This window comes from Typopeltis vanoorti, chromosome 5, assembly GCF_054136105.1.
Source record: "Typopeltis vanoorti isolate ZY-2024b chromosome 5, IOZ_Tvanoo_1.0, whole genome shotgun sequence".
NCBI classification, from domain to species: domain Eukaryota; kingdom Metazoa; phylum Arthropoda; class Arachnida; order Uropygi; family Thelyphonidae; genus Typopeltis; species Typopeltis vanoorti.
The window spans coordinates 83,113,691-83,140,622 of record NC_143553.1 but is presented as its reverse complement, the minus strand read 5'-3'; the positions used below and the strand labels follow the sequence as shown (position 1 = coordinate 83,140,622).

General features: G+C 37.3%; 1 protein-coding gene across 1 annotated transcript in view; it reads left to right on the top strand.

Annotated features, from left to right (window-relative positions):
* Nprl2 (Nitrogen permease regulator-like 2) overlaps positions 1-24,825 on the top strand; it is a 187,680-nt gene extending 162,855 nt beyond the window's left edge. Inside the window, exons 9-10 of the mRNA XM_090393218.1 lie at positions 15,819-15,979; positions 24,591-24,825. Coding sequence (XP_090249344.1) covers positions 15,819-15,979; positions 24,591-24,658 — 229 coding nt within the window. The 3' untranslated portion in view covers positions 24,659-24,825. The remainder of the gene's footprint in view (positions 1-15,818; positions 15,980-24,590) is intronic.
* Positions 24,826-26,932: the final 2,107 nt, after the last annotated feature.

Below are 26,932 nucleotides of genomic sequence, written 5' to 3'. Positions count from 1 at the left end.
TTGGTGTTTTGGCTAATTTCTCTCTTATTCCAGACAAATTTATTCAGCTGCTGCTGACCATATCAGCTTTGCTTATTTTGTTGTCTATTCCCAGATTTAACCTGCCATCTTCTCTAAAAACTGCCTAAATCACTGTAATATTTTACTTGTTCTATGGGACCCCCATTCAGAATGCAGCTGAAGTTTTCTGTGTTCTTGCTTATTTTCATAGTTTTGGTCTTTTCATGCCAAATTTGTTACAGCTATTATTCAATTTAGTTAGAGAATCCTAGAGACTTGTACTAGATGTGTTTAGAAGTACATCATCTGCATAAAGCAGAGAGCTAAGTTTGACATCTCCAATTGTAAATCAGGCCTAATGCCATTTTCTTTGTAATGTGATCCATATAGATGATGAATAAGAGTGAAGATAATGTGCATCCTTGTCTTACCCCAGATTTTAAATTAAACCATCTTCCTGTATTTCTCTTCAATTCTAACTGCTAACTGACAATAAATATAGACTATGTATTGCTCTGTATCATGTCTATTCACTCCATTTAATGCATTGCTTTGAAAAGCTTTTCTTTGGGCACCTTGTCATATGCCTTTTCCAGATCTACAAAACTTAAGTACAGATCATTGTCATATTCCAACGATTCCTCAAACTGTTTGTCTTAAAATAAAAATCTGACCTTCATAACCTCTATTTGGCCTAAACCCAGCTTGTTCTTCTACAAGTTTCTCTTCCACAATCTTTCTCAACCTCTTTTCCAGTATGCTTGCATAAATCTTACCTTGAACACTTAATAGAGAAATGTAATTCTCACATTCAGCTTTATTCCCTTTTTAAAAAAAAAAAATTTTTTTTTATATTATCTATGTTGTGTTTATATTGCAGTGTAGCCACTGTAAAACCTCCATACAGCATTTCTGGTTGAATATCATCTACTCCAGCTGCCTTTCCACATTTCAAGTTTTTGACAGTTTTTTTCTACCTGAAGTATTGATATGTACTCTTTTATTTCTCTTGAAAATAGTTTACAGTTCTGTCACTGTTTGGTTCATTTAACAGTCTTTCAAAGTAATTACTCCAGTCATCTGGGATATCCTTATCTTCAGTTTTCATATTAATTTATCATCTTTGATTCCTTTTACAGTACTGTTTCCTCCATTTCTAAGGTTCTTAAATAGCCCCCCCAGAACATTTTGCCACCTTGCTGACAACTTTACCACATATGTTCTTAGCCGAATCATTCAATGTCTTCTTCAGAGATTACCACTGAAACTCCAAGATTTGGTTTTTGTTTTCGATTTGTTTCATTTTTTCTTCAATGTTTGTGTAGTAGAGTCTGTACTTAAAACTCTTTCTCACATACTGTTCTTTTCACTGTGATATTCATTTTTATTCTGTAGTACTACATAATGGTCAATTTCAAATCTTCTGTACATTCTTATATCCTGAACCAGCATCTTCTGTTATTGTTGAAGCTATTTCTTCCATTCTGTCAGATAAGTCTGATTCATTCATACATTTTCCATTCAATTTTTCACTATGGTTTATTATATGTTCACCTTCTAGTGTAGGCTTTTTCATTAACAATTTCACTCTCTCTCTCTCTTGGTATTTATTTTTATCCTTGCTCTCACTAGCCTATGATCACTATTGTAATTAAACTGGTTGATAACAGATACATCTTCTAGTGTTTCCATGTTGTTTACCATAATATAATCACTGTCATTAAAAACATCTCCATTTGGTGATGTACAGGTCCATTTAGTTTGCTTTTTAAAGAATGTATGTTGTATATAAAATCCTTTGCTTTCTGCAAATTCAACAAGACTTTGTCCTCTCTCATGTTTTTGGCCCATAGTTTGCACACCTAAAGGATTTTCTTCCTTTTGTATCATGCCCACTTTACAGTTAAAGTCCCTCCTTACGATTATGTGGGCACCTCTAAGGAGTCCGAAGACTCATGACGGGAGACCCAATCTATCCACACAATCTATTATACCTCTCCTTGAACCCGTTAACAGAAAAAGCACTCACAACTGACTGTGGCAACCTATTCCTCTCATTCACAACTCTCAAAGTAAGAAATCTAGTCCTCACACCCCTACTGCCACACCTTTGTTCAACTTCCAGGGATAACCCCTTGTTCTGGTCCCTCTAGCTAAGTGCTGAAACATTTCCCCTGCACCTTTCCTATAAAACTCTTTAAGCAACTTAAATGTTTCTATCATATTCCCTCTTTTTTCTCTTATCAACCAACTTCTGCAATTCACACATCTTCAATCTATTCTCATAGGGTACGTTCCACAGGCCATTCACCATCTTGGTCACTTGCCTCTGAATCCTCTCCACCACTTACACATTCCCAAAGAAACTCAGGGGACCAGACTTTAGCACAGTAATCCAGATGTGGGTGTATCAAGGACTTATAAAGAGGAATTACAACTTCCTTATCTCTACTAGTCAATGTGTTCTTCACTAGCCAAGTAATTTTATGTGCTACCTTAGCAATCTTAATAATATGTCCTCTAAATTTTAACTCTACTAAACTGTCTACCACCACCCCTAAATCTCTAGCTTCATCTATTTCCTGGAGTACAGTGCCATCAAGGTTGCTAAACGGCTTGTAATCTATTTATCCCAAAGTGCATAACTTTACATTTCTTGACATTAAACTGACACCCATTAACTTTTGCCCCATACTGGCAGCCTATTTAAATTGTCCTGCAAGCTCTCCATATTTACCTTTATTAACTATTACTCTACCTAATTTCACATCATCAGCAAACAACTGAATATTTTCTATATCATTTATGTACAAATTAAAAAGCAATGGTCTCAGCACTGAACCTTGTGGCACACCATTAATCACCTGTTCTTGCCTCGATTCTGCCCCTCCATATACTACTTTTTGATATCTGCCCAGCAGCCACCCTCTTATCCACTTAACCAGTGTCATATCCATCTCTATTTGTTCTAATTTGTGTAACAGTGTTCCATGAGGTATTCTGTCAAATGCCTTTGCAAAATCATCGTGTAGCCATATCCTTTATCCAACTCAGCTGTTACTCTATTATAAAAAGTTAATAAATTACTAAGGCATGACCGACCCTTCACAAGGTCATGTTGACCGTCATACATTATCATATTTTTATCTACCCATTTTTGAATTCTCTTTTTCACCAATTTTTCTAGTACTTTTACCACCTCTCCTGAGATACAGATTGTCTATATTTGCTACTGTAGTCTTAGAACCTCCCTTATGCAAAGGAATAATTTTGCCCTCTTTCCACTCACTCGGAACTCTACCAGAGCTGAGACTTAAATTAAACAGCTTAGTCAAAGGCATTGCCAGTTCTCTTGCACATTCTTGCAAAACACTAGCTGATATCCCACCTAATCCCACAACTGTATTTACATTGAGATTCTGCAATACCCTAAGAACCTCCAGTTCATCCACCTCTGTTTCCACATTAGTGTGTTACATAGGTTAAAGCAGTAACCTCACTAGGAAGATATATGCTTGCAAAGTGGTCCTCAGTAACTCAACTATTTTATCTGCTTCTGTCTCCTCGTGACCATCATCACTCATTAAGGTCAATCTTCCATAGTCATTCCTCCTCTTACTTGCCACATAACAAAAGAACTCTGGGATTTTCTTTGGCCTGCTTAGCTAAATTCTTCTCATGATCTGATTTTGCCTTCCTTGCCATGCTGTGGTCACCTTTCTCTTTATATACTTTCCACAGCATTTTCTTCTTCTGCAGCTGGTGCTTAATGATATTACTCATCCATCTAACTCCTACCTGATTAACTCTCCTTACCCTAGGTATACAATTTAATACTGCTAGATGATCCTTAACTATATTCCATGCATTACTAACATTCTTACCCTGCACTGTTTTATGTCATGGTACAGATTTAGGCCGCTTCCTAAGCATGTCATAATCACCTGCCTTTTAGTTCCACAAATATCCCTTCTTGATAGAATATTCCTCATGTTTTACAATTTCCCAAGTCAAGACCGCATGGTCACTTTCACCGATTGGAAGCAATGTTGTCAACTTGGTTATGGATAGCTCTTCTGATCCTATGACCAGGTCCAATACTCTTCCTTCCCTAGTCACCTCCACCACATGCTGCCTTAAGTAATTATCTCTCAGCAGGTGTATAAATTCTGTTTCCTTTCTGCCATGTGATCTTCCTTCCTTCCAGTCTATCTCCATAGTCGAAGTCCCCGAATTATTCGTACTAATTTGGCAATGCATGTCTTCCAGATCGTCTGTGGAATAACTCTCTGGCATATAGCAACAACCAACTGTATATTTTGTCTTACTAGTCTTAATCTCACACCAGATTGCTTCAAATGAACAGCCACCCCCCTGCCTTTTCCTATTCTTTTTGGTTGCAATTCATCTGCTATCATCAGCAAAACTCCTCCTCCATCCTATCTTCCCTGAAAATACTAAACACTAAACCCTCACGGTTAAGTCTCAACTAGATGAGCACACAGTCATCCTTTCATCTTCACCTCCCTGATTAAGCATACCAGGTATGATTAAAAAAAAAAAAAAATAGTGTGAATGTAGCGATAGTATTCAGTTTATTAGAGGGAGAGTGAAGCTCAGAGGAATCCCTCGATGTCACATCTGCTGTCAGTAACATGATGAATTTCAAGTTGATCAGTTCACTTGCTTAGTTATAAATGCAGTGTATGTGTACCTGCAGCTGTAATTCATCTCTAGAGCACTACAGTCAACTAAATACGAGGGTGTTCTGAAAAGTTCTCAGCCTAACAATGAAAAAACTAATTTATAATTTAATTTATCTGTTGAATGGATAAATTATCTGTTGAATGGATAAAACTGAGTATCGTGTGGTTATAAAATTCTTTTTAAAAGAAGGTTTAACGCCAAAAGAAATTGATTCGAAGTTCATAAAAGTTTATGGGCACTCTTCTCCTTCGTTTGACAATTAAGAAATGGGCTGCCGAGTTTAAATGTTGCCATACTAGCCTTGAAGATGATCCACGCGAAGGAAGTCCAAAAAGTGTAACAACATCAGAAATCATTGATCAAGTGCACGATATGGTATTGTATGACCAGCTAGTCAAAGTATGTGTGAAATTGCTGAGACTACAGGCATTTCAAAAGAACATGTAGGATATATTTTGCATGAAGAATTGCAAATGAAAAAGCTTTGCACAAGATGGGTGCTGTGCTTGCTCACAGCAGATCAAAAATGCGCTCGCATGAAAATCTCTGAACAGTGTTATTATTTTTAGTCAAAATTATTTTTATTTTTCAACATAATCTCCCTTAAGACTAATACATTTATTCCTGCAATGCTCCAGCACCATTATCCCGTCCCTGTAGTGGTTCTCAGTAAGATCTGCAAAATACCCCTCTACCACTGCAATCACCTCTTGATTCGAAGAAAAACGCTGACCAGCGAGGAAGAGTTTTAGTTTTGGGAAGAGATAGAAGTCAGAGGAAACCAAATCTGGAGAACAGGGTGAATGTTCCAACAGTTCATAGTGCAGATTCCTTAATTTTCCCATTGCCAAAACACCTTTGTGGGTAGGTGCATTGTTCTGATGAAAGATAATTTTTTTTCTTCTGCAAACCGGGTCCTTTCTCATGAATTTTTTTGTCTAGTCTGGTTAAAAGATCTGAATAATATTCCCCAGTTATCGTTTTACCCTTTTCAAGATAATTAATAAACACAATGCCTTTAGCATCTCAAAACACTGATGCCATGACCTTTCCTGACTGGAACCAACTTTGTCTTCTTTGGCACTGAACAACCAGCTTCTGTCCACTGTTTTGACTGCTGTATATTCTAGCGTGTAATGGTGAATCCAAGTCTCATCATAGTAATAAATCAACACACAAAATCAGTTTTATTCTTGTTAAAACGCTCCAAGCACTGTTCAGAGATTTTCATGCGAGCGCATTTTTGATCTGCTGTGAGCAAGCACAGCACCCATCTTGTGCAAAGCTTTTTCATTTGCAATTCTTCATGCAAAATATATCCTACATGTTCTTTTGAAATGCCTGTAGTCTCAGCAATTTCACACATACTTTGACTAGCTGGTCATACAATACCATATCGTGCACTTGATCAATGATTTCTGATGTTGTTACACTTTTTGGACTTCCTTCGCGTGGATCATCTTCAAGGCTAGTATGGCAACATTTAAACTCGGCAGCCCATTTCTTAATTGTCAAACGAAGGAGAAGAGTGCCCATAAACTTTTATGAACTTCAAATCAATTTCTTTTGGCGTTAAACCTTCTTTTAAAAAGAATTTTATAACCACACGATACTCAGTTTTATCCATTCAACAGATACAGACAATACTTTTGCTTCAGACTGGTGTATAAAACAAACTACTTGATAGAATGACTTGCAATTTCACATGGATGCTTATGACAGATGTTCCAAGTTAGAAAAAAAAAAAATCTTGCCGATAGTGTTGCCATCTATGGTCGAGGCAGAGAACTTTTCCGACCACCCTCATATTATAAAGGAGTGCTGAAATATTTATGGAATGATGTGCATCGAAAAAGAGTGCAGAAGTAGGCAAATGGTTTCATGTTGCATCACGATAATGTCTGTACCACACATCTCTTTTTGGCTAAAAAAAAATTACGGCATGCCTACATTCACCATATTCTCCCAATTTAGCACCCTGTGACTTCTTTTTTCCAAAGTTGAAACATGAAACCATTTGCCTACTTCTGCGGTCTTTTTTCGATGCACATCATTCCATAAATGTGAATTTTGCTAAGGCTTTTGACAGAATACAGCATGGTAGACTGTTGCATAAATTAGAGAATATTAGTGTGTATAAGAGGATGGCTGACTGACAGATATCAAAAAGTGGTATATGGGAGATGTGAGTCTGCAAGATATAAGATTTGGGAATGATTTGGGAGCGTTGTTGTCTTGGCTTGCACATCCCCTGAGACACTGCACAAGTGCGGCAGCAGGCGGCCTCCTAGGGGCGATTCCTGGACACCTTCGGGTGACTAACTGGCCTGCTACGCTATTCCTCCCTTCCAGGATTAGCAGCCCTGGTAGGGTTAAGTTTCCTCGCTTGCAATAACTCATCAGATGAAGGCTCCGACTCTTATAGGCCGGAGCCAGGAAACTCGTCGAGTGTGAATCCAGATGTCTGTTTCTTGTTTGGAGGTGATCCTGCCACCCGTCCCAGCGGCGTCCTCAGGAAGAAAGTTAAAAGAAATCTTTGCAAAGACTGTCATCAAGCCATTTATTCAAGTTCTTATCATGCTTGTTCTGGCGGTAATGGAGTTCCTAATCTCAGACACTTCATAAGTCAGGTCTGCGATCGTGCATTCTCTACCGCAGTTGGCCTTGGCGTGCATCGCACCTCGAAACATCCAGCTGAAGCCAATGCTGCAATAAGAACAGAGCACGTTGGACTGCTGAAGAAGAAAAGATCCTCGCCATTCGTGAGATTGAGTTGACGGCTCGAGGGATAAAGAAAATCAATGAGGCTTTATTTAAAGTGTTCCCATTAAGATCCTTGGATGCCATCAAGTGTCATAAACGGAAAGCCAGTTACAAAGCCTTACTTCAAGAATTGGCAGCCCATCCGCCACAGGTACAGGTAATATCTTCTGTCCCTGTCTCTCCATCTTCCAGCTACCATCCTGCTGTTGAAGAAGAGGCTTTGATTTTCAGACTAACATCATCTCTAGATGATCCTCCTCTTCCAGAATATAACCATCAAATTCTTAAATATCGCATCCAGACTCACCTTCTGGGAATGGATATCACAGATCAGTTGAATGACTACCTCGACGCTGAATTCTCTGAACACTTTATGCCTCGTCAACATCAGCCTACATCTCATTCTACAATGACTTTGTCAAATAGGAAGCAGAGGAAGAGGGCCTATGCAGGCCCTCTATAAAAAGAATAGAGGACAATGTGCCAAAACCATCTTTGAAGGTGCTTCCCCCCTCCACCTCTAGCAGACTTACATGATGATTTTGTCAAATGCTGGAGTACAGTCTTTTCTGCTCCACCTCCACACTTCTCTGGTTATGATGACCAACCCATGATATTGAGGTTCATTCCTGCCCTTCAAATATACCAGCCTGTCTCCGTCTAGGAGATTAAAGCTTCTCTGCCTCCGGACCTGATGGCTTTCCTGCATCTAGGCTTTGGAAGGTGCCGTTGAAGATTCTCCTTTCCAGTAAAGTAATACCACTATACTTCAAGAACTATCTTCATTCCAAAGAAAGAAACTTCAAACTGTGCATCAGACTTTAGATCTATTACCATCTCCCCTGTGTTACTTAGACTCTATCATAAAATATTAGTTAAACGACTTCAGCAACATATACAGCATGATTATAGACAGAGAGCTTGTGTCCCTTTGGACAGCTGTGCCGAGAATATATCTTCTTTCTTCTCTTCTCTCTGATTCCCAATGCCACCTTAAGCCTCTATGTATGGTGTTGCTGGACCTCCAAAAGGCCTTTGATAGCTTCTCCCTTCCTGCTCTCCTTCGAGCGCTGCCTATTGCGCGATGTCCAGAACCTTTTCTTTCCTATGTTATGGAGCTATACTTGGGTAGCTCCATCACTATCACTACAGGGTCCCGTGCAACTTCTATTCCTGCAGTGCGAGGTGTTTGCCAGGGTGATCTTCTATCTCCCCTTTTCTTTAACTGCATCATAGATGAGTTTCTTCATTCTCTTCCTAGCCATATAGGATACTCTCTAGGCACTTTTTCCTTTAATGCTATGGCCTTTGTGGACGATCTTATTCTCGTAGCCTCTACTAAGATAGGCTTGCAGGAACTCCTTGACCAGGCAGTTGACTTCTTCTCTATTTAGGCCTTTCTATTGATGTAGATAAGTCCTGCTCTTTAGCTCTTGTTCCCTCTGGTCGTGACAAGAAGCTTAAGGTCAAGACTATAGAGTTTTCCCTGCACGGGAGGCCGTTGCATGCTTTGACCATCCTGGTAGAGTGGAGATACCTCGGTATCATGTTCACCCCAAAGGGAAGGTCTTCTGTCCCTTCTATCCTAAAAGCTGGGATCGCTTCTTTGAGGAAAGCTCCTCTCAAACTCCAACAAAGACTGTTTCTCCTTTCCCACTACCTCGCTTTTACCACAAGTTGGTGCTTGGTAGGACATATATCTCGGTACTGTCCCGAATGGACAGAGCTATCCATTCAGCCGTGAGATAATGGCTCCAACTGCCGCCTGACACTCCTACTGCATATTTCCATGCGAGGATGAAGGATGGTGGGCTTGGAGTTCCATCACTTAGATAGCTGATCTCATGCCTGCGGCTGTCAAGAGTCACGCAGTTAGAACTATCTTCTTCCCCCCATCTGCAGAGAGGCTTTCTATAGCCCATTAATACAAGAAGACTCTAGGCAGGTTAAAGGCTGATCCCATTATCAAGGTATTTTAATCGAGTCAGCACCCGCTGAACACAAGAGGTGGGCATTTTTGTTGCACTGTTCTGTAGACGGTACTCCTTTAAAAGAGTCATATCTTGTGCCTCCCCAGCATGATTGGGTAAGGGATGGCACCAGACTCCTTCCTGGGTTTGAGTATATTGACCTTATCAGGACGAGGATCAATGCCCTGCCTGCACAGCTCGATGGGGTATTGACGATTCCAACTGTAGGGCTGGCTGCCACTACAGTGAGACATTGTCTCATATAGCCCAGTTGTTAGATCTGAAACAGGCAACCTCACTCTAAATGAGGTCACTCACCTTTCCAGAGTCTTAACAGAAAATATCCATTAAATGAGCGTACTTATCATTTGGCACAATTTAACTATGTCTTAAAAGAAATTACAATAAGAACTGTTTGTATTGCAGTTAGTGTGTTTATACTTTAATGTAACTAAGTCAACAAAAAGGGCTCACACGAGTGTAATTATCAGTGAATTTCTACACGTGAAAGAATGCCAATAATTTTGGTAAGAAAGGGCAAAGGTCGCCCAATACTACAATAGCAGCGTAAGCATCCGTGGGTGCTACCTCTAAGAAAACATCAAGACGCATGCATTCCCGGAATTGGAAAGCCCTGTATGAAGAACGGTGAAGTCACCCAGTCGGGGACGAATCGGAAGGGCGAAAGGAGAGAGCAAACTCGGAAAGGTGGCGCTCTTGGGGAGCATATAAAACCTGCAACACAGAATTGAAACCCCCCCCCCCCATTTTGTTTGTTCCTGTATTCTCACTGTGTGCTTCGAGTGGTCATCGTGATTCAGTTCATGTCCTTAAGAGCTGATCTCCGAGAAATCCCAGTATGGCACCGCCACAGAACATGGCAAATCTTGAACTCAGGCCGTCGGTAAGGAATAGCATCGACGTAAATCCTTAGTAAAGAAACCGAGCACCCGATCCAGGGAAAGCACGTGATTCTCACATGGCAACAGAACCAAGGCAGCCAGAGCTTCATAAGAAGGAAGGACAGAGAAAATCCCAAAAGAACCTAAAATAGTGTAGATAAGTACTTTTACATATTCTAGCCCTTTAGAGAACTTGACTAACAGAAATGGAAGAAAGTGTAACTCGAAATTTTGATAAGGATAAGCATGAAGAATTATTATATGTGTGAATGACTCTATACCATTAGACTGAATTCTAAGAACTATTAACTTACTGGAGATTCTGTTGTGACCTACTCAAGGGAGATTAATAATGTGCCAAACACCTAGCTGGCTCCTATTAAGTTGTAAACTAAATATTTGATAAGTTAAAGGAATAGTATTGTAGAGATTAAGAAATCCATGGTTGTCTAAGAATAAGAAAGTGAGAGAAACGTAAGAGTTTTAATCTAGCATAAATATCAATTTTGTCTTTGTATTGCAATTAATTATGAATTCATTAAATTTGTTTGCTACCTTCCATGCTTGCTTTTCTGACCATGTTGACTGACCTAGACCCTTCATAAAAAATACAAACCTGGTGATCATATACGTGCACGGAGATATCCTAAGTAAGAAAGGAAAGGGGGCACGACTGCAAATAGACAAAAGGAAAACCTATGGCTTCTGATTTCAAGCAAATTATATTAGTAGCATCTGATACTCTATAACCATCCTTAGGCTGAGTTTGACTTTGTCCTTAAAGTCCAGGCTGGTGCAGGAAATAAATTTGTCTGAGCGAATGTGGATAACTTGTAGAGATCAGGGAATGGGTATTTTCTGGAGACCCAAAATTTAGAAATTGTCAGATAAACAGTAAGATCATATATTCAGTGTTAGGCAGACGATTTTGAGATGTATAAGGGTTAAAGATAGAAACAGAGGCCAACATATATAATAAGATAGAGGAAAGAGTGGTGATCACTAAATCAAATAGCATTATACAAAAATGAAATAAGAAAACAAGACATAGCTGTGTTACTTCCGCATCCATGGGGTCTGCGTGAGAAGGCATGATGCCGTGGTCCGCTTTAAGAACAAAGGTTGGGAGACTGTGGTGGAACCACATTATAGGCCCTCCACGGGTTTGTGTAAGCCAGACTTAGTGATTAAAAGAGATGGTGACATTTGGATAGTTGATGCCGAGGTGGTGGGAACAGGGCGCCCACTAGCCCATAGCTATAAAAATAACCAAGATCTAGTTAGTAAGATACGGGAGGAGCATGGGGCAACTCTGAGGTTTACCAGCACCATCATCTCTTTACATGGCGTATGGAATGCAGATAAGAATAAGGGCTTAAAACAGCTTGGGCCCTACAGGGCACACTGGTGGCATGGCATTGCCACCAGAGAATGACTATAATGATAACTAGAACAGGCATAGGGTAAAACACTTGTAAAGGCTTAGGCCTATATCAAGTCTGGACGTGATGTAAGGGTAGTACTGCCCATAACCAGTACAAAGATTAATAAAAAAAATAAAAAAATAACCAGTGGTGTACCATAAAGATCAGTGCTTGGTCCACAATTATTCACGGATTTGACAAGCAACATAGAGCTATTTGCTGATGATGCAAAGATAGGTAGGGGGTAATCAGTAATTCTGCTGATATGCAGTACTTGCAGAATGATTTGAATAGGCTGGAATTGTGGACATGGGAAAATGGATATCATTCAGTGTCAGTAAATGTAAAGTCATGCACTTTGGCGTGATTAGATATTCAATATCATATTATATTGATGGGATTATGCTTGAAGAAACTGATGAGGCTAGCGATCTTGGAGTGTTAGTAGATAGCAAGTTGAAGTTCAGGGACCATGTAGCCAAGATTGCAAATACAACTTAAAAGATAATTGCAATGCTGAAACGAACATTGACATGTAAAGATGAGGATGTCGTTACCAGGCCTTGATAAGACGTCACTTGGATTATTGTGCACAGGTCTGGTCTCCTGGTTTCCATTGTGATTCTGATATATTGGAGAGAGTTAAAAATGATATCAGGATTATGGAATACGATTATGAAGACAGATTGAGAATTTATAGACTGCAGACACTATCAAACAGGAGAAAAAGGAGTGATATGATTGAGAATTACAAACTTCTGAAAGGGTCGTACAGGATTTCAATTGATGGAATTTTTTTCAATTTATGGAGGGTGGGATAAGGACAAGAGGGCATCCTTAGAAGCTGAGAATGAATGAGAATAAGAAGGGGGATGAGGGCTAGATTTTTCTCTGAGGGTGGTGCATGATTGGAATGAATTGCCATTGGATGTTGTGAGTGAAAGCAGTGTGAATGAATTCAAGAATAAGTATGATAGCTGGTGCATGTAGTATGTGGCCTCCCTTGATGAGTCCTTGACTGCCTGGAGGTCTCTGTTAATAATCATAATAATTACACCCACACAGATCTCTGCCATTGGATTTCAATTGGTACATCTGCTTCAGTCAAGGTGAGTTGGGTGTTTTCCATTATGAACTCTGAATCCTGTTCTCAGGATTATAATCTAACACCCAAGATTTATCTCCTGGTATGGCAACTTGCCAAAAAGAAGTAAAGAAAGATGACTTCCAGAACTGTTTCAGAAAGTGGCTGTAATTGTTGAGACAAGTGTAAGCCAAGGACACTATTTAATATTTGTATTTAGGTTAATGAACTTTCTTGAACTCTAACATTCCTTGTACTTTTTAATCTATCACACCTTGTATTTGTATCACTAACATAGTTGCATAACTTAAGTTGCTCTTGCACATAGATTCTCATCATTCCTCTCATCCCAGTCTGGTTTCCTTGACACACTATATTAGGTCTCATTAAATAATTTCTCCAGACTCTTGACACCAAATGCTGGCTCTCTCTCTTACATAAATACATGTCTTTCGAAACTGAAATTTGCAAACTACTCAGAGTACAGTCTAGAAAAAAGCATTCTGTGCATAGAAATTAAGAAAATTATTTTAATACTGCATATGTTATGTCACTTGAAAACATTTTGCAAGGTCTTTCGATAGATTGATACACAACAAACTTGTAGTTAAATTGGACCAGATGGGATTGGGTATCAGCAGGCTGTGTATGGGGAAGTGATATATCAGAAGAGGAAAGTCACTATTGGCATGCTCCAGAGGTCTGTTTTGGGGCCATTGTTGTTTACTTTGTATGCAAATGACATTGGAAAGGGCTTAAATGGTGATGTACAGTTGTTTACAGATGATGCAAAGTGTAAAGTTTTAAAATTTGGAAAGCAAAGATGGGATGCAGAGTATAGAATTGGTGGGGATATTTTAAAGGAGGTGGAATAGATGAAAGATTTAGGTGTTATTGTGGATAGGGAGTTGAAATTTTGTGGACATTTTGCTAAAATTGTAAGGACAACACAGTGGCTTATGGGAATGATGTGTAGAAGTAAGGATGTTTTGATTCCATTGTACAAGACTTTGATCAAGCAGCATATGGATTACTCTGTACAAATTTGGCCACTAGGTTTTCAAAAAGATGATTAAATGTGGGATAGGGTTCGGAGATGATTGACCAAGTTTTCTTCTGGAATATAAGAACAGATTGAGAGAATGCAAATTACAGATCCTAGTGGATAGAAGGAAAGGGGAGATATGATCAAGACGTATAAGTTGGTAAGGAGTAATTACCAGATTTTTCCTAGCTGAAGTCAAGGTGAGAACGAGAGGCCATCCCTGAAAGCTGTATCAGATGGGTGTGAGCAAGAGGATGAGGAATAAATTTTTTGCATTGAGAGTGGTAGGTGATCGTAATGTATTGTGTTGTGAGTGCAGGAACAGTAAATACATTTAAGTCAAGGTATGATGAGCTGTGCGAGTGGGGTCTCCCACGATGAGCCTGTTGATGATAATAATATTAACTGCAAAATGGGGGGGGGGGGGGCACACAAGCATCGAACAGAAGCATCGGTATGCCCAATAGGTGGCTGCAGTTGTTCTCATAGATAGAATGATGTTTATAACCATTGATTTTCACATGTTCTGCCTGCATTTTTACGTTTAAGATGGAAGATATCAACTGATCACCATATGTGCATATCTTTTTTGTACACCAAACTACTTACTTTACATTCCATTGTAATGTAACGTGTATGCACTTTGAAATTTTTTTTTGTTTGTGACTAACGGCAAAATGTACATACAGTTGCAATTTTTATTTGTCAGTTTGCGTGGCAAAATCAGATCAAACTCCATTCTCTAGATGGAATTTTATGAAATTTGATTTACAACCAAGGCTGCCAGCATGGTCCCACAGAGGCTCTCCCACCTAATTAGGACTCTGATCTTTCATGTGTTTCACTTAATTTTGTATTGCGTTTGTGTGTTTTCTGTTGTACTTCCTGAAGATGTCTCTGTGACTGAAATAAAATATAAGAATCAAAATAGTGTTTTTAATCATTTCCCAGTGCTGTTTTACTCCAACCTCCAATATGAATAAAAAGATGTTTGCTGATCAGTTTTGTTACTATTGATCTGTTGTATGTAAGGAGGAGAAGTACTTGCCCTCCAAATTTATTGTGACCTGTATAGCAATGCTGTAATAAACTGTATGAAAGTCTGTGAGAACTTAAAATTTTATTATTTTTTTTAAAATGAGAAACCAATTGAGTTAATCTGACATAACATGTCTTTCACAAGCTGTGCTTAATAATTGTATCCACTGAAATGTCAGTCTTAACATTTTCCGTAATACACTTGCCACATTTTGTTTGTTTTATTATCAGTGTAATTTTTCTGAAACAGAAAAAAAATCTATATTCTGGATAAGTGACCTTGTATCAATTAAGGAAGCAACTCCATTTTTGGTTGAAAATTGAGTTATAGGTTCCACTGTAAAGAAAAAAAACACTGAATAGATTGGTGTCAGAGCAAGGCAGCTCCAGTAAGCCAGTGCAGAGTTATGAATTATAGTACTTGCTCCCTACAACTTTGTAACATTCATCATTTCATGTTAATATTTAATTATAATTTTTGTAAAACTGTGCTGTTTGATGCTTTCTAATATATTTCCATGTAGTAATAGTTTTGTAACAACATTTTGTTACTTATTTCAATTATTTACCTTAGATTAGCATATTTTTATGCAATTTGCAAAAAGGAAGCAGCTCCAAATTTTGAAATTTCATCCAGCTCTGAGGAAATACCATAATAATAATGCTCAAATGTGTATTCATGTGTATATTATATTGGCAAACTTCTTTTAAGTAACAGTAAAGATATTTTTTACTGTTACTTAAATTGTTGGAAATTAAATAGTTTTTAATTTCCAACAGTTGACAAAATTGAAACCATCCCCTTCTTGCTGCAAAGTCTTCAATTTGTTGTTATGGTTGTAATACTTGCATTAAGAAATAAGTTTTTATTAATTTTTATTTTAGGAAATTGATCCAGTTTGGGCTTATGAAGGGATTAATTCGACGTCTACAAAAATATCCCATACAGCTTAATAGTGATGTTAGTAATGTGGCATCAAAACAGCGATCATTAGCCGAGTATTTCAATGGTGCTTATAGTTATGATGAGATTTGTTGCAAAACAGGTATGATTTTTACATGATGTATAATGAAAACTGCATTCTTTTTGGTCTTTCATATAATAAAACTAGAGAATGTATGCTTATTTTTACTAGCCTAGTCAATAGTGTACTCTTTTTAGCTTTCACCTCCATGCCACATGTGACAAAGTCAAAAATGTGTGAATAATGATATATTTTTGAAGAGAAAATAATAACCTTTTAGCACTGGCAACAAGTTTATACATTAGGTTAATTCATTGCTTAGTATCCAGCTTAAATATACAAATTTGTCACTTACTACCAGTGTCCACTTTTATAGTGCATTCATTTTATACTTTTTTTTTATTAAAATTTATATTTTTCTCTCTGAGATTAAAAGAAGAGAATTAATCAATGGATGCCACAGAAGAAAAGTCATCATCAAATTCCTGCCATGTACCCTCAAGGGGTGTACAGGATATGATAGTACTACATGAAAAACATTACATCATTATTAATTTCCTATCTACAATTTTCCTCCAAATCAGTCTGTTACTTGTCAACACTCCAACATTATCAGATCTTATATTTCTATTGTCTAAAGCACTTTATACCGTATCAATCCACCTATATCTTGGTCTTCCTCTGGGTCGTTTTGCTGCCAACCTGGCAGAGAACACTTGTTTTGCTAATCTTTCCTCGCCCATTCTGTTTAAGTGACCATACCACCTGAGATTAGCTCTGCTAACGCATTCCTGGATGCTGACAATGTCAAGTTCTTTCCTAATATCCTCGTTTTTAATATGATACTGCCATTGATGCCATCTGTTCACGCCTCTAATCTTTCTCAGGACTCTCATATCTGTGGTCTCTAGCTTTTGGTCAAGTGTTTTACTTCTGACCAAGCTCTCAGATCCATAAGTTAAAACTGGTTTGAACACTGTCTTGTATATACAGCTAATTTAGTGTTCCGACTAATTTCTCTCTTATTCCATATGAATTTATTCAATTGACATACCAGCTTTGCTGATTCTGTTATCTATTTCTATATTTAATTTACCATCTTCAGTAAAAATCGTGCCTAAATAGCTGAAATGTTTTACTTGTTCCACAGGTTCTCCATTCACAACACAGTTGACATTTTCAATGATTCTGCCTATTTTCATTGTCTTTGTCTTTTTATTGCGGACCTTCATACCATATCTATTACAACAGCTATTCAATTTAGTCAGAGAATCTTGCAGACTTGTAGTGGATTTATTTAGAAGTATAACATCATCCACATAAAGCAAAGAGCTGACATTAACATCTCCAATTTTGATATCATGTTTAATACCACTTTCCTTCATAATGTGATCCATATAGATAATCAATAACAGAGGGGATAATGTACATCCTAGTCTCACACCAGATTTAACATTAAACCATCTTCCTGTACTTCAATTCTAACTGCTGACTTACAACTCAAATAAATACTAAGCATTGCTTGATATAATTCCCCATTGACACCATATAACTGCAGCATATTGAATAGCTTCTCTCTTGGTACCTTGTCATATGCCTTTTCCAGATCGACAAAACTTAAATACAGATCTTTGTTATATTCCCATGCTTTCTCGACTATTTGTCGTAAAGTGAAGATCTGATCCTGACAGCCTCTATTTGGCCTGAATCCAGCTTGTTCTTCACCAAGCTTTTCTTCCACAATTCTTCTCAACCGTTTCTCAAGTATACTTGCATAGATCTTGCCAGGAACACTCAGTAGGGAAATACCTCTGTAATTCTCACATGCAGTTTTATTTCCCTTTTTATATATGGGTACTATGAGAGCTCTACTCCAATCATCAGAATTCGTCCCTCTGTCCAGGCTTTCTGAACTATGCAGTGCAGCCACTGTAAGATTTTTATACCACCATACTTCAGCATTTCTGGTCGAATATCATCTACTCCTGCTGCCTTTCCACATTTCAAGCCTTTGATGGCTTTTTCTACTTCAAGTATGGATATGTATTCCTGACTGCATGCTTGGTCAGTGTTTTTTTACCACTGTGCTGTCATCACTGCTTGTTTCATTTAGCAGTTTTTCAAAGTAATTACTCCATACTTCAAGGATATCTTTTTCTCCCATTTTCATGTCACCTTTATCATCTCTAATTCCTTTTATAGCACTCTTTTCTCCATTCTTAAGCTTCTTCAACAACCTCCAGAATATTTTCTATATTCTTGCCAAAGTCCTCCCATAACTTTTGTTTAGCTAGTTTTACACAGTGTTTAGCATTGTTGCATTTGTCTCTATATTCTCTAAGAGCACAAGCTGATTTATTTGACAGGAACTTTTGGTATGCTTTCTTCTTTTCCTTCACTGCCTCTTTAACTTCCTGTGTCCACCAGGGAGTTCTGATTTTTTTATCCTTACAGACAACCTCACCACATGCCCCTCTAGCTGAATCAATCAGGGCATTCTTCAAGGCTTGCCACTGAATATCCAAGGTTTGATTCCTGTTCTCAAACTCTTTCATTTTTTCTTCAATAATCTTTGTGTATTTTAGTCTACAGTTCACATTTGAGAGCTGCTCAACTTTTATTCGCTTTAAAACTTTCTTACATGTTATTCTTTTCAATATGAAATTCAATTTTATCCTGCTCAAGACTAAATAGTGATCACTTCCAATTTCAAATCCTCTGTACACTCTGGTGTCCTGCACCAGGGAGAAAACATCACTATCAACAATAACATAGTCAATGAGAGTTTTCTTATTCCTAGCCTCTTCTCTCCATGTGAATTTGTGCACATTTTTATGTTGGAACATGGTGTTAGTAATAACCAGTCCATGTCCTGAGCAGAAATCCAACAGATATTTGCCATTATTATTAGCTTTGCTCTTTTCTCCAAATTTTCCCAAAATATTTTTGCATGTCTCAATCATTTCCTACTCTGCTATTTAGATCCCCAACAAGGACCAACTTTTCATTTTTCATTGTGTCAGTTGCTTTTTCTAAAGCCTCAAAAAATTCCTCCACTTCTACCTTAGTAGAACCTTCTGTGGGACCATAGGCACAAATAAGTCTCACTGTCCAGTTCCCCATTCTCATATATGCCCACATTACTCTACTTGAGACTGACTGCCATTCAAGAAGATTAGCCTCATATTTTGTGTTGAATACTATGGCTACTCCTTCTTTTCCTTGATTGTCATTGCCTGAATATAACATTTTGTATTTATTGCTCAGAAAGATCTCACCAGTTTTTGTCTTTTTTGTTTCAGTCATCCCTATTATGTCGATCTGGTACTTATCTAATTCCTCAGCTAGCTCCATTTCTTTGCCATTCAGGCTTCTTACGTTGATAGTACCGATCTTTAACTCTCTTGATGTTGAGTTGGGGTTTATTTTCAGATTTGTTCCAGTAGCTGACTTTTCGCTGTTCGCCCTGGTTCCCTGGCGAAAACAACGGGGGCCTTGTTTAACCGGGTGACGCCCCAGCCGGCATGAAATTTTGTCATGTTGTACCATCATTCTATATTTTGGTTTAACCAATAAGAATACAATTTGGTCAGCTAAATCCCAAATTGAAAAACAGAACAAAAGTTTATATTTTTAATATAGACTATAATACATAAATGTAATCTATCAATCATTTTCACACATCTTTCTTTTTGTATGAAAAAAAAAATCAGTTTTTGCTTGAAATGTTACTACCTATCAACATGGTAATGAATGGAGGGCTACTAAATTTCTGTATTTAAAAAATAATAAAATAAAACTTTTGTCCTCTGTCTTTCCTATTACACAATTTGATTTTTCATGAATGGGTGAGATGGTGAACTCATTATCTTATGTCTTTAGTATGTTTTAAAAAATAGCCATAGTCAATTATAATATGAAATATGAGCAAGGTTCATAGCCTCTGTTTTTATGTGAATCCCATACATTTTAGTATGAGTGGGCTAAGGTTAGATAATCCAGTTTTCCAGACCAAACATGATGTTGCAGTGGATTTGAAATTCTTTGCTTTGCCTGCAGGGGTGCTTAAGAGTCAGAGCTGTATAACTGAGAGGAGACCTCCACATAGCCTTTAAAGGAATGCGGAGAACCGACCAGGGCTTCTGACCTAATGTCCAATCCTCACCTTCTCGTGGTGCACCCTGTTGGGTATCTACTTTGATACTGAACGAACGAGGATGGGCTGGCAATTTGGGATTTAGCCGACCCAATTGTATTCTTATTGGTTAAACCAAAATAAAAAATGATGGTTCAACATGACAAAATTTCATGCCGGCTGGGGCGTCACCTGGTTAAACAAGGAACCCGTTGTTTTCGCCAGGGAACCAGGGCGAACAGCGAAAAGTCAGCTACTGGAACAAATCTGAAAACAAACCCCAACTCAACATCACCAGAGTTAAAGATCGGTACTATCAACGTAAGAAGCCTGAATGGCAAAGAAATGGAGCTAGCTGAGGAATTAGATAAGTACCAGATCGACATAATAGGGGTGACTGAAACAAAAAAGACCAAAACTGGTGAGATCTTTCTGAGCAATAAATACAAAATGTTATATTCAGGCAATGACAATCAAGGAAAAGAAGGAGTAGCCATAGTATTCAACACAAAATACGAGGCTAATCTTCTTGAATGGCAGTAGGTCTCAAGTAGAGTAAAGTGGGCAAATATGAGAATGGGGAACTGGACAATGAGACTTATTTGTGCCTATGGTCCCACAGAAGGTTCTACTAAGGTAGAAGTGGAAGAATTTTTTGAGACTTTAGAAAAAGCAACTGACACAATGAAAAAGGAAAAGTTGGTCCTTGTTGGGGATCTAAATAGTAGAGTAGGAAATGATTGTGAGACATACAAAAATATTTTGGGAAAATTTGGAGAAAAGAGCAAAGCTAATAATAATGGCAAATATCTGTTGGATTTCTGCTCAGGACATGGACTGGTTATTACTAACACCATGTTCCAACATAAAAATGTGCACAAATTCACATGGAGAGAAGAGGCTAGGAATAAGAAAAGTCTCATTGACTATGTTATTGTTGATAGTGATGTTTTCTCCCTGGTGCAGGACACCAGAGTGTACAGAGGATTTGAAATTGGAAGTGATCACTATTTAGTCTTGAGCAGGATAAAATTGAATTTCATATTGAAAAGAATAACATGTAAGAAAGTTTTAAAGCGAATAAAAGTTGAGCAGCTCTCAGATGTGAACTGTAGACTAAAATACAGAAAGATTATTGAAAAGAAAATGAAAGAGTTTGAGAACAGGAATCAAATCTTGGAGATTCAGTGGCAAACATTGATTGATTCTGCCAGAGAGGCATGTGGTGAGGTTGTGTGCAAGGATAAAAAAATCAGAACTCCCTGGTGGACACAGGAAGTTAAAGAGGCAGTGAAGGAAAAGAAGAAAGCATACCAAAAGTTCCTGGCAAATAAATCAGCTTGTGCTCTTAGAGAATATAGAGACAAATGCAACAATGCTAAACACTGTGTAAAACTAGCTAAACAAAAGTCATGGGAGGACTTTGGCAAGAATATAGAAAATAAATATCAAGAAGGTGGCAAAATATTCTGGAGGTTGTTGAAGAAGCTTAGGAATGGAGGAAAGAGTGCTGTAAAAGGAATTAGAGATGATAAAGGTGAAATGAAAACAGGAGAAAAAGATATCCTTGAAGTATGGAGTAATTACTTTGAAAAACTGCTAAATGAAACAAGCAGTGATGACAGCACAGTGATAAAAAAACACTGACCAGGCATGCAGTCAGGAATACATATCCATACTTGAAGTGGAAAAAGCCATCAAAGGCTTGAAATGTGGAAAGGCAGCAGGAGTAGATGATATTCGACCAGAAATGCTGAAGTATGGTGGTATAAGAGTCTTACAGTGGCTGCACTGCATAGTTCAGAAAGCCTGGACAGAGGGACGAATTCCCGATGATTGGAGTAGAGCTCTCATAGTACCCATATATAAAAAGGGAAATAAAAATGAATGTGAGAATTACAGACGTATTTCCCTGCTGAGTGTTCCTGGCAAGATCTATGCAAGTATACTTGAGAAACGGTTGAGAAGAATTGTGGAAGAAAAGCTTGGTGAAGAACAAGCTGGATTCAGGCCAAATAGAGGCTGTCAGGATCAGATCTTCACTTTACGACAAATAGTCGAGAAAGCATGGGAATATAACAAAGATCTGTATTTAAGTTTTGTCGATTTGGAATAGGCATATGACAAGGTGCCAAGAGAGAAGCTATTCAATACGCTGCAGTTATATGGTGTCAATGGGGCATTATATCAAGCAATACTTAGTCTTTATTTGAGTTGTGAGTCAGCAGTTAGAATTGAAGGAAGTACAGGAAGATGGTTTAGTGTGAGATAAGGATGTACATTATCCCCTCTGTTATTCATTATCTATATGGATCACATTATGAAGGAATGTGGTATTAAACCTGATATCAAAATTGGAGATGTTAATGTCAGCTCTTTGCTTTATGCGGATGATGTTATACTTCTAAATAAATCCGCTACAAGTCTGCAAGATTCTCTGACTAAATTGAATAGCTGTTGTAATAGATATGGTATGAAGGTCAGCAATGAAAATAGGCAGAATCATTGAAAATGTCAACTGTGTTGTGAATGGAGAACCTGTGGAACAAGTAAAACATTTCAGCTACTTAGGCACAATTTTTACCGAAGATGGTAAACTAAATATAGAAATAGACAACAGAATCAGCAAAGCTGGTATCGTGGGAAGTCAATTGAATAAATTCATATGGAATAAGAAAGAAATTAGTCGGAACACTAAATTAGCTGTATACAAGACTGTGTTCAAACCAATTTTAACTTATGGATCTGAGAGCTGGGTCAGAAGTAAAACACTTGACCAAAGACTAGTGACCGCAGATATGAGAGTCCTGAGAAAGATTAGAGGTGTGAACAGATGGCATCAATGGCAATATCATATTAAAAATGAAGATATTAGGAAAGAACTGGACATTGTCAGCATCCAGGAATGCGTTAGCAGAGCTAATCTCAGATGGTATGGTCACTTAAATAGAATGGGAGAGGAAAGATTAGCAAAACAAGTGTTCTCTGCCAGGTTGGCAGCAAAACGACCCAGAGTAAGACCAAGATATAGGTGGATTGATATGGTACAAAGTGCCTTAGACGATAGAAATATAAGATCTGATAATGTTGGAGTCTTGACAAGTAACAGACTGATTTGGAGGAAAATTGTAGATAGGAAGTTAGTAATGATGTAATACTGTCATATCCTGTACTCCCCTTGAGGGTACATGGCAGGAATTTGATGATGATGCTTTGCCTGCATTCATATTATATATATAAAACTTGCAAGCATAATTTATAAGTAGTAAAATTCTTATTTGACACCCTCAATGAATTTGTGGATTCATTTCAGGAGAGCACTTCACACCATACAACTCATCGTTTACACCATTTAAGATTCTATTTGTATGCCGTGCCAATGTTTCATCATTAACATGCTATGCCATTTGCCCTACTACCTCCACAAGATCAGCAACTTAGATCTTTTCCAGTCAAGGGGTGCTGTGTCCCATTGTTCTTTCAACTGCACCACATAGTTATGTACATTTTGATGGATTTTTTTTTTTTTTGATGAACTGTACTATGTTACATGCCATTCTTCTTCGTAATGCTGCATTATAACTGCCGACCTTATTTGTACCACTCATTCACTGTTTGAATATTATGTATATCTGAAAGATCATACAAGAAGTCAGTAAATGAGTAAAAAAATCACTTCTGTGAGACATGATGTATTATGAGCATTAGACCACTTAGATAAATGTTCTTCCTCTCTACAGCCAAGAAGATTAAAATAGTGAGTCAGTGAAGCGATAATGGAATAGACATAACTTAATACTTGCATATCTGGACAAATTTTCAAAGGAATAATTGGAGGTTTCTTTTAAACTACATTTGGACTATATCTAGTGGCAATGTAGAGCACGTTATCACTTTCAGACTAAGGAACTTGTCTGAAAGCAACTTTTTTTGTCTATCTATAATAAGGTGGTTAATCCATATGTCTGTTATACATGGTTGACTCTTAATGTAGCAAACACTCTTATAACAAACTGTTAAAAAAAAAAATCCCAAGTTAAGAGAGATTCATTATACTGGATAGATTTAATCTATCCTCTTCAAACTATTCCTTTAGTCCTTATGAGTGTGCTCTAGTGAGAGATGACCGTGTCAGTTGTATGCTGGATGGAGAGAGGGGGGAGGGAAAGAACCTACTGTCTCAGTCCAACTAGTATGAAATAACTGTACTGTCATATGTCTATTTGCTGAAACTGGATGCCCACTTTACTCTTGTCTGAAAAAAGAAAATCCTAATAAAAGTTCCTATCACAGGATTATAACTCGGGTCTCTTTCCCATGCAAGTGATGGACTACTTCAGTAAATTTGTATCTGTTGTTTTAAATCACTGTTTTAATTTAATTATTTTAGCATATACTGAATGTAAGTGAATCTTGCAAAAAAAAAATAGGCTAATCATTTTCTTAGTATTCGTGCAAATACTGTTAAATTTTAAAAAAATTGCTTGTAAATTCTACAATAAGTTTTGTAAGTCAAGATGCATTTATTGTTCATTTAATGATATATATTTTTTAAAGGTCTTAGTTATCAAGAGCTAGATGATAAAGTTGAGAAAGACCCCACAGTGTTTGCTTGCTGGAAGTAAAGTTTGAATTTTTCTTTAATCTGGTATTTCTTTTATAAATGATGTACAGATAACAGGAATGTATTTTATTTTTTTTTTATCTTCTAAGTAGCCTAAATTAAGGATATTTTTTTTTATTCCTGGTGTGAATAAAATTTTCCTATATTTATGACAATTTGTCATATTGATTCAGTTCTGTTAATCAGCATACTCTGAATATCAGTTTTAGTAAACTGACATTATATGCATATTTTTGTTTAATTTTTTTGCTGGGATTTTTTTTAATGAAGGAATTTCCTTTACTGCAAATGTTAAAAAAAAACATTTTTAACAATTATCCAAAGTTCATTAATCATAAATATAAAAACCTCTGCAACAAGAACATGTTTAACTATTTGAATGTGAAATTAATGTTCAAGAAAAAAAAAATTTGACTAAGAATGACTGATATTTCAACATTAAATATTATATTACAGTACTCGAATTTCATTAATTAACTATGTAATAGTTTTCCTTTAGTGTGTAGTTCTAAGCATCCTCCTCAGTGCATTTTTTACCATGGCATTACACACGAGTATTAGTGCAAGATAGTACCAAAGAAATCTGTACAAAACTTAAACTGAATCTCATTTCTAGCAACAGCCATGGCTGTGCAGTATGCATAGGACCAATACCTACATCAGAAGAAGACACACATCCTTGATCATCATCAGGAAATTAAAAGATGATGTCAGTGCCACTTTTATCCCTTTGCCTCTGAGCTCTGGAACAGCCCTTCCATGAAACGCTTCCCAACTACAACCTTCCGGTTTCAAGAAAAATGTCAGCAAGTTCCTTCTTTCCCAATTTGTGACATCCTACACACACACACACAACACTAATGTGCTATATGGTCTGCCACCTTTCATGTGTGGGATTCCTCTAGGTACACATTCAGATACAATGCATGGAAAACTCAAAGCTTCCCATGCACTGCTGATATCCTTCCTTTTCAGTAACTGATAGCATGGGACCAAAGATAATATTTTTCTGAGTTTGTCATAATTTCCAGCTTTGTAGTTCATTTTTCCTCCTATTAATTAATCTGTTATCTGTCAAGCCTCCAACATTGTCAGATCCTATATTTCTGTTCTAAAGCACTTTTTACTGTATTATTCCACAGACATCTTGGTCTTCCTGTCCTGCCAATCTGGCAACAAACACTTATTTTGCTAATCTTTCCTCTCTCATTTTGTTTAACTGACCATACCATCTGAGATTACTCTGCTGCACACACACACACACACACACACCTGAATGCTTACAAGGTCAAGTTCTTTCCTAATATCCTCATTTTTAATACGATACTGGTATTGATGTCATCTGTTCACTCTACTAATCTTTCTCAGAACTCTTATATCTGTGATCTCCAGTCTTTGATCAAGTGTTTTATTTCTACCTCAGCTCTCAGATCCATAAGTTAAAATTGGTCTGAACACTGTCTTGTATATAGCTAATTTAGTGTTTTGACTAATTTCTTTCTTATTCCATATAGATTTATTCAGCTGACTTCTTACCATACCAGCTTTACTATTTCTTTTGTTTATTTCATATGCCATCTTCACTAAAAATTGTGCCTAAGTAACTGAAATGTTTTACTTGTTCTATAGGTTCTCCATTCTGGATGTTTTTAATGTTTCTACCTTATTTACATTGTCTTTTTGTTGCTGATTTTCATACCAAATTTATTACAGCAGTTATTCAATTTAGTCAGGGAATCTTGCAGACTTGTCCTAGAAGAAGTATAACATCTGCATAAAGAACTAAGATTAACATTGCCAATTTTGATATCAGATATAATACCACTTTCCTTTATAATGTGATCCATATAGATAATGAATAACAGTGGAGATACGTGCACCCTTGTCATACACCTGATTTAACATCAAACCATTTTCTTGTATCTCCTTCAATTCAGACTATGTATTGCTTGATATAATGCCCCATTTACACTGTATAACTGTAGCATTTTGAAGAGTTTTTCTCTTGGAATCTTGTCATATGCCTTTTTCTGATTTTTCCCAAGAGTTCTCAGCTATTTATCTTAAAGTGAAAATCTGATCCTGACAACCTCTATTTGGTCTGAATCCAGCTTGTTCTTCACTAAGCTTCTTAGCCATTTCTCAAGTATACGTGCATAAATCTTACTGGAAACATTCGGTAGGGAAGTACCTTTTGTAATTCTCACATTCATTTTTATATATCTTTTTATAGGTGGATAGTATGAGAGCTCTACTCCAATCATCTGGAATTCAA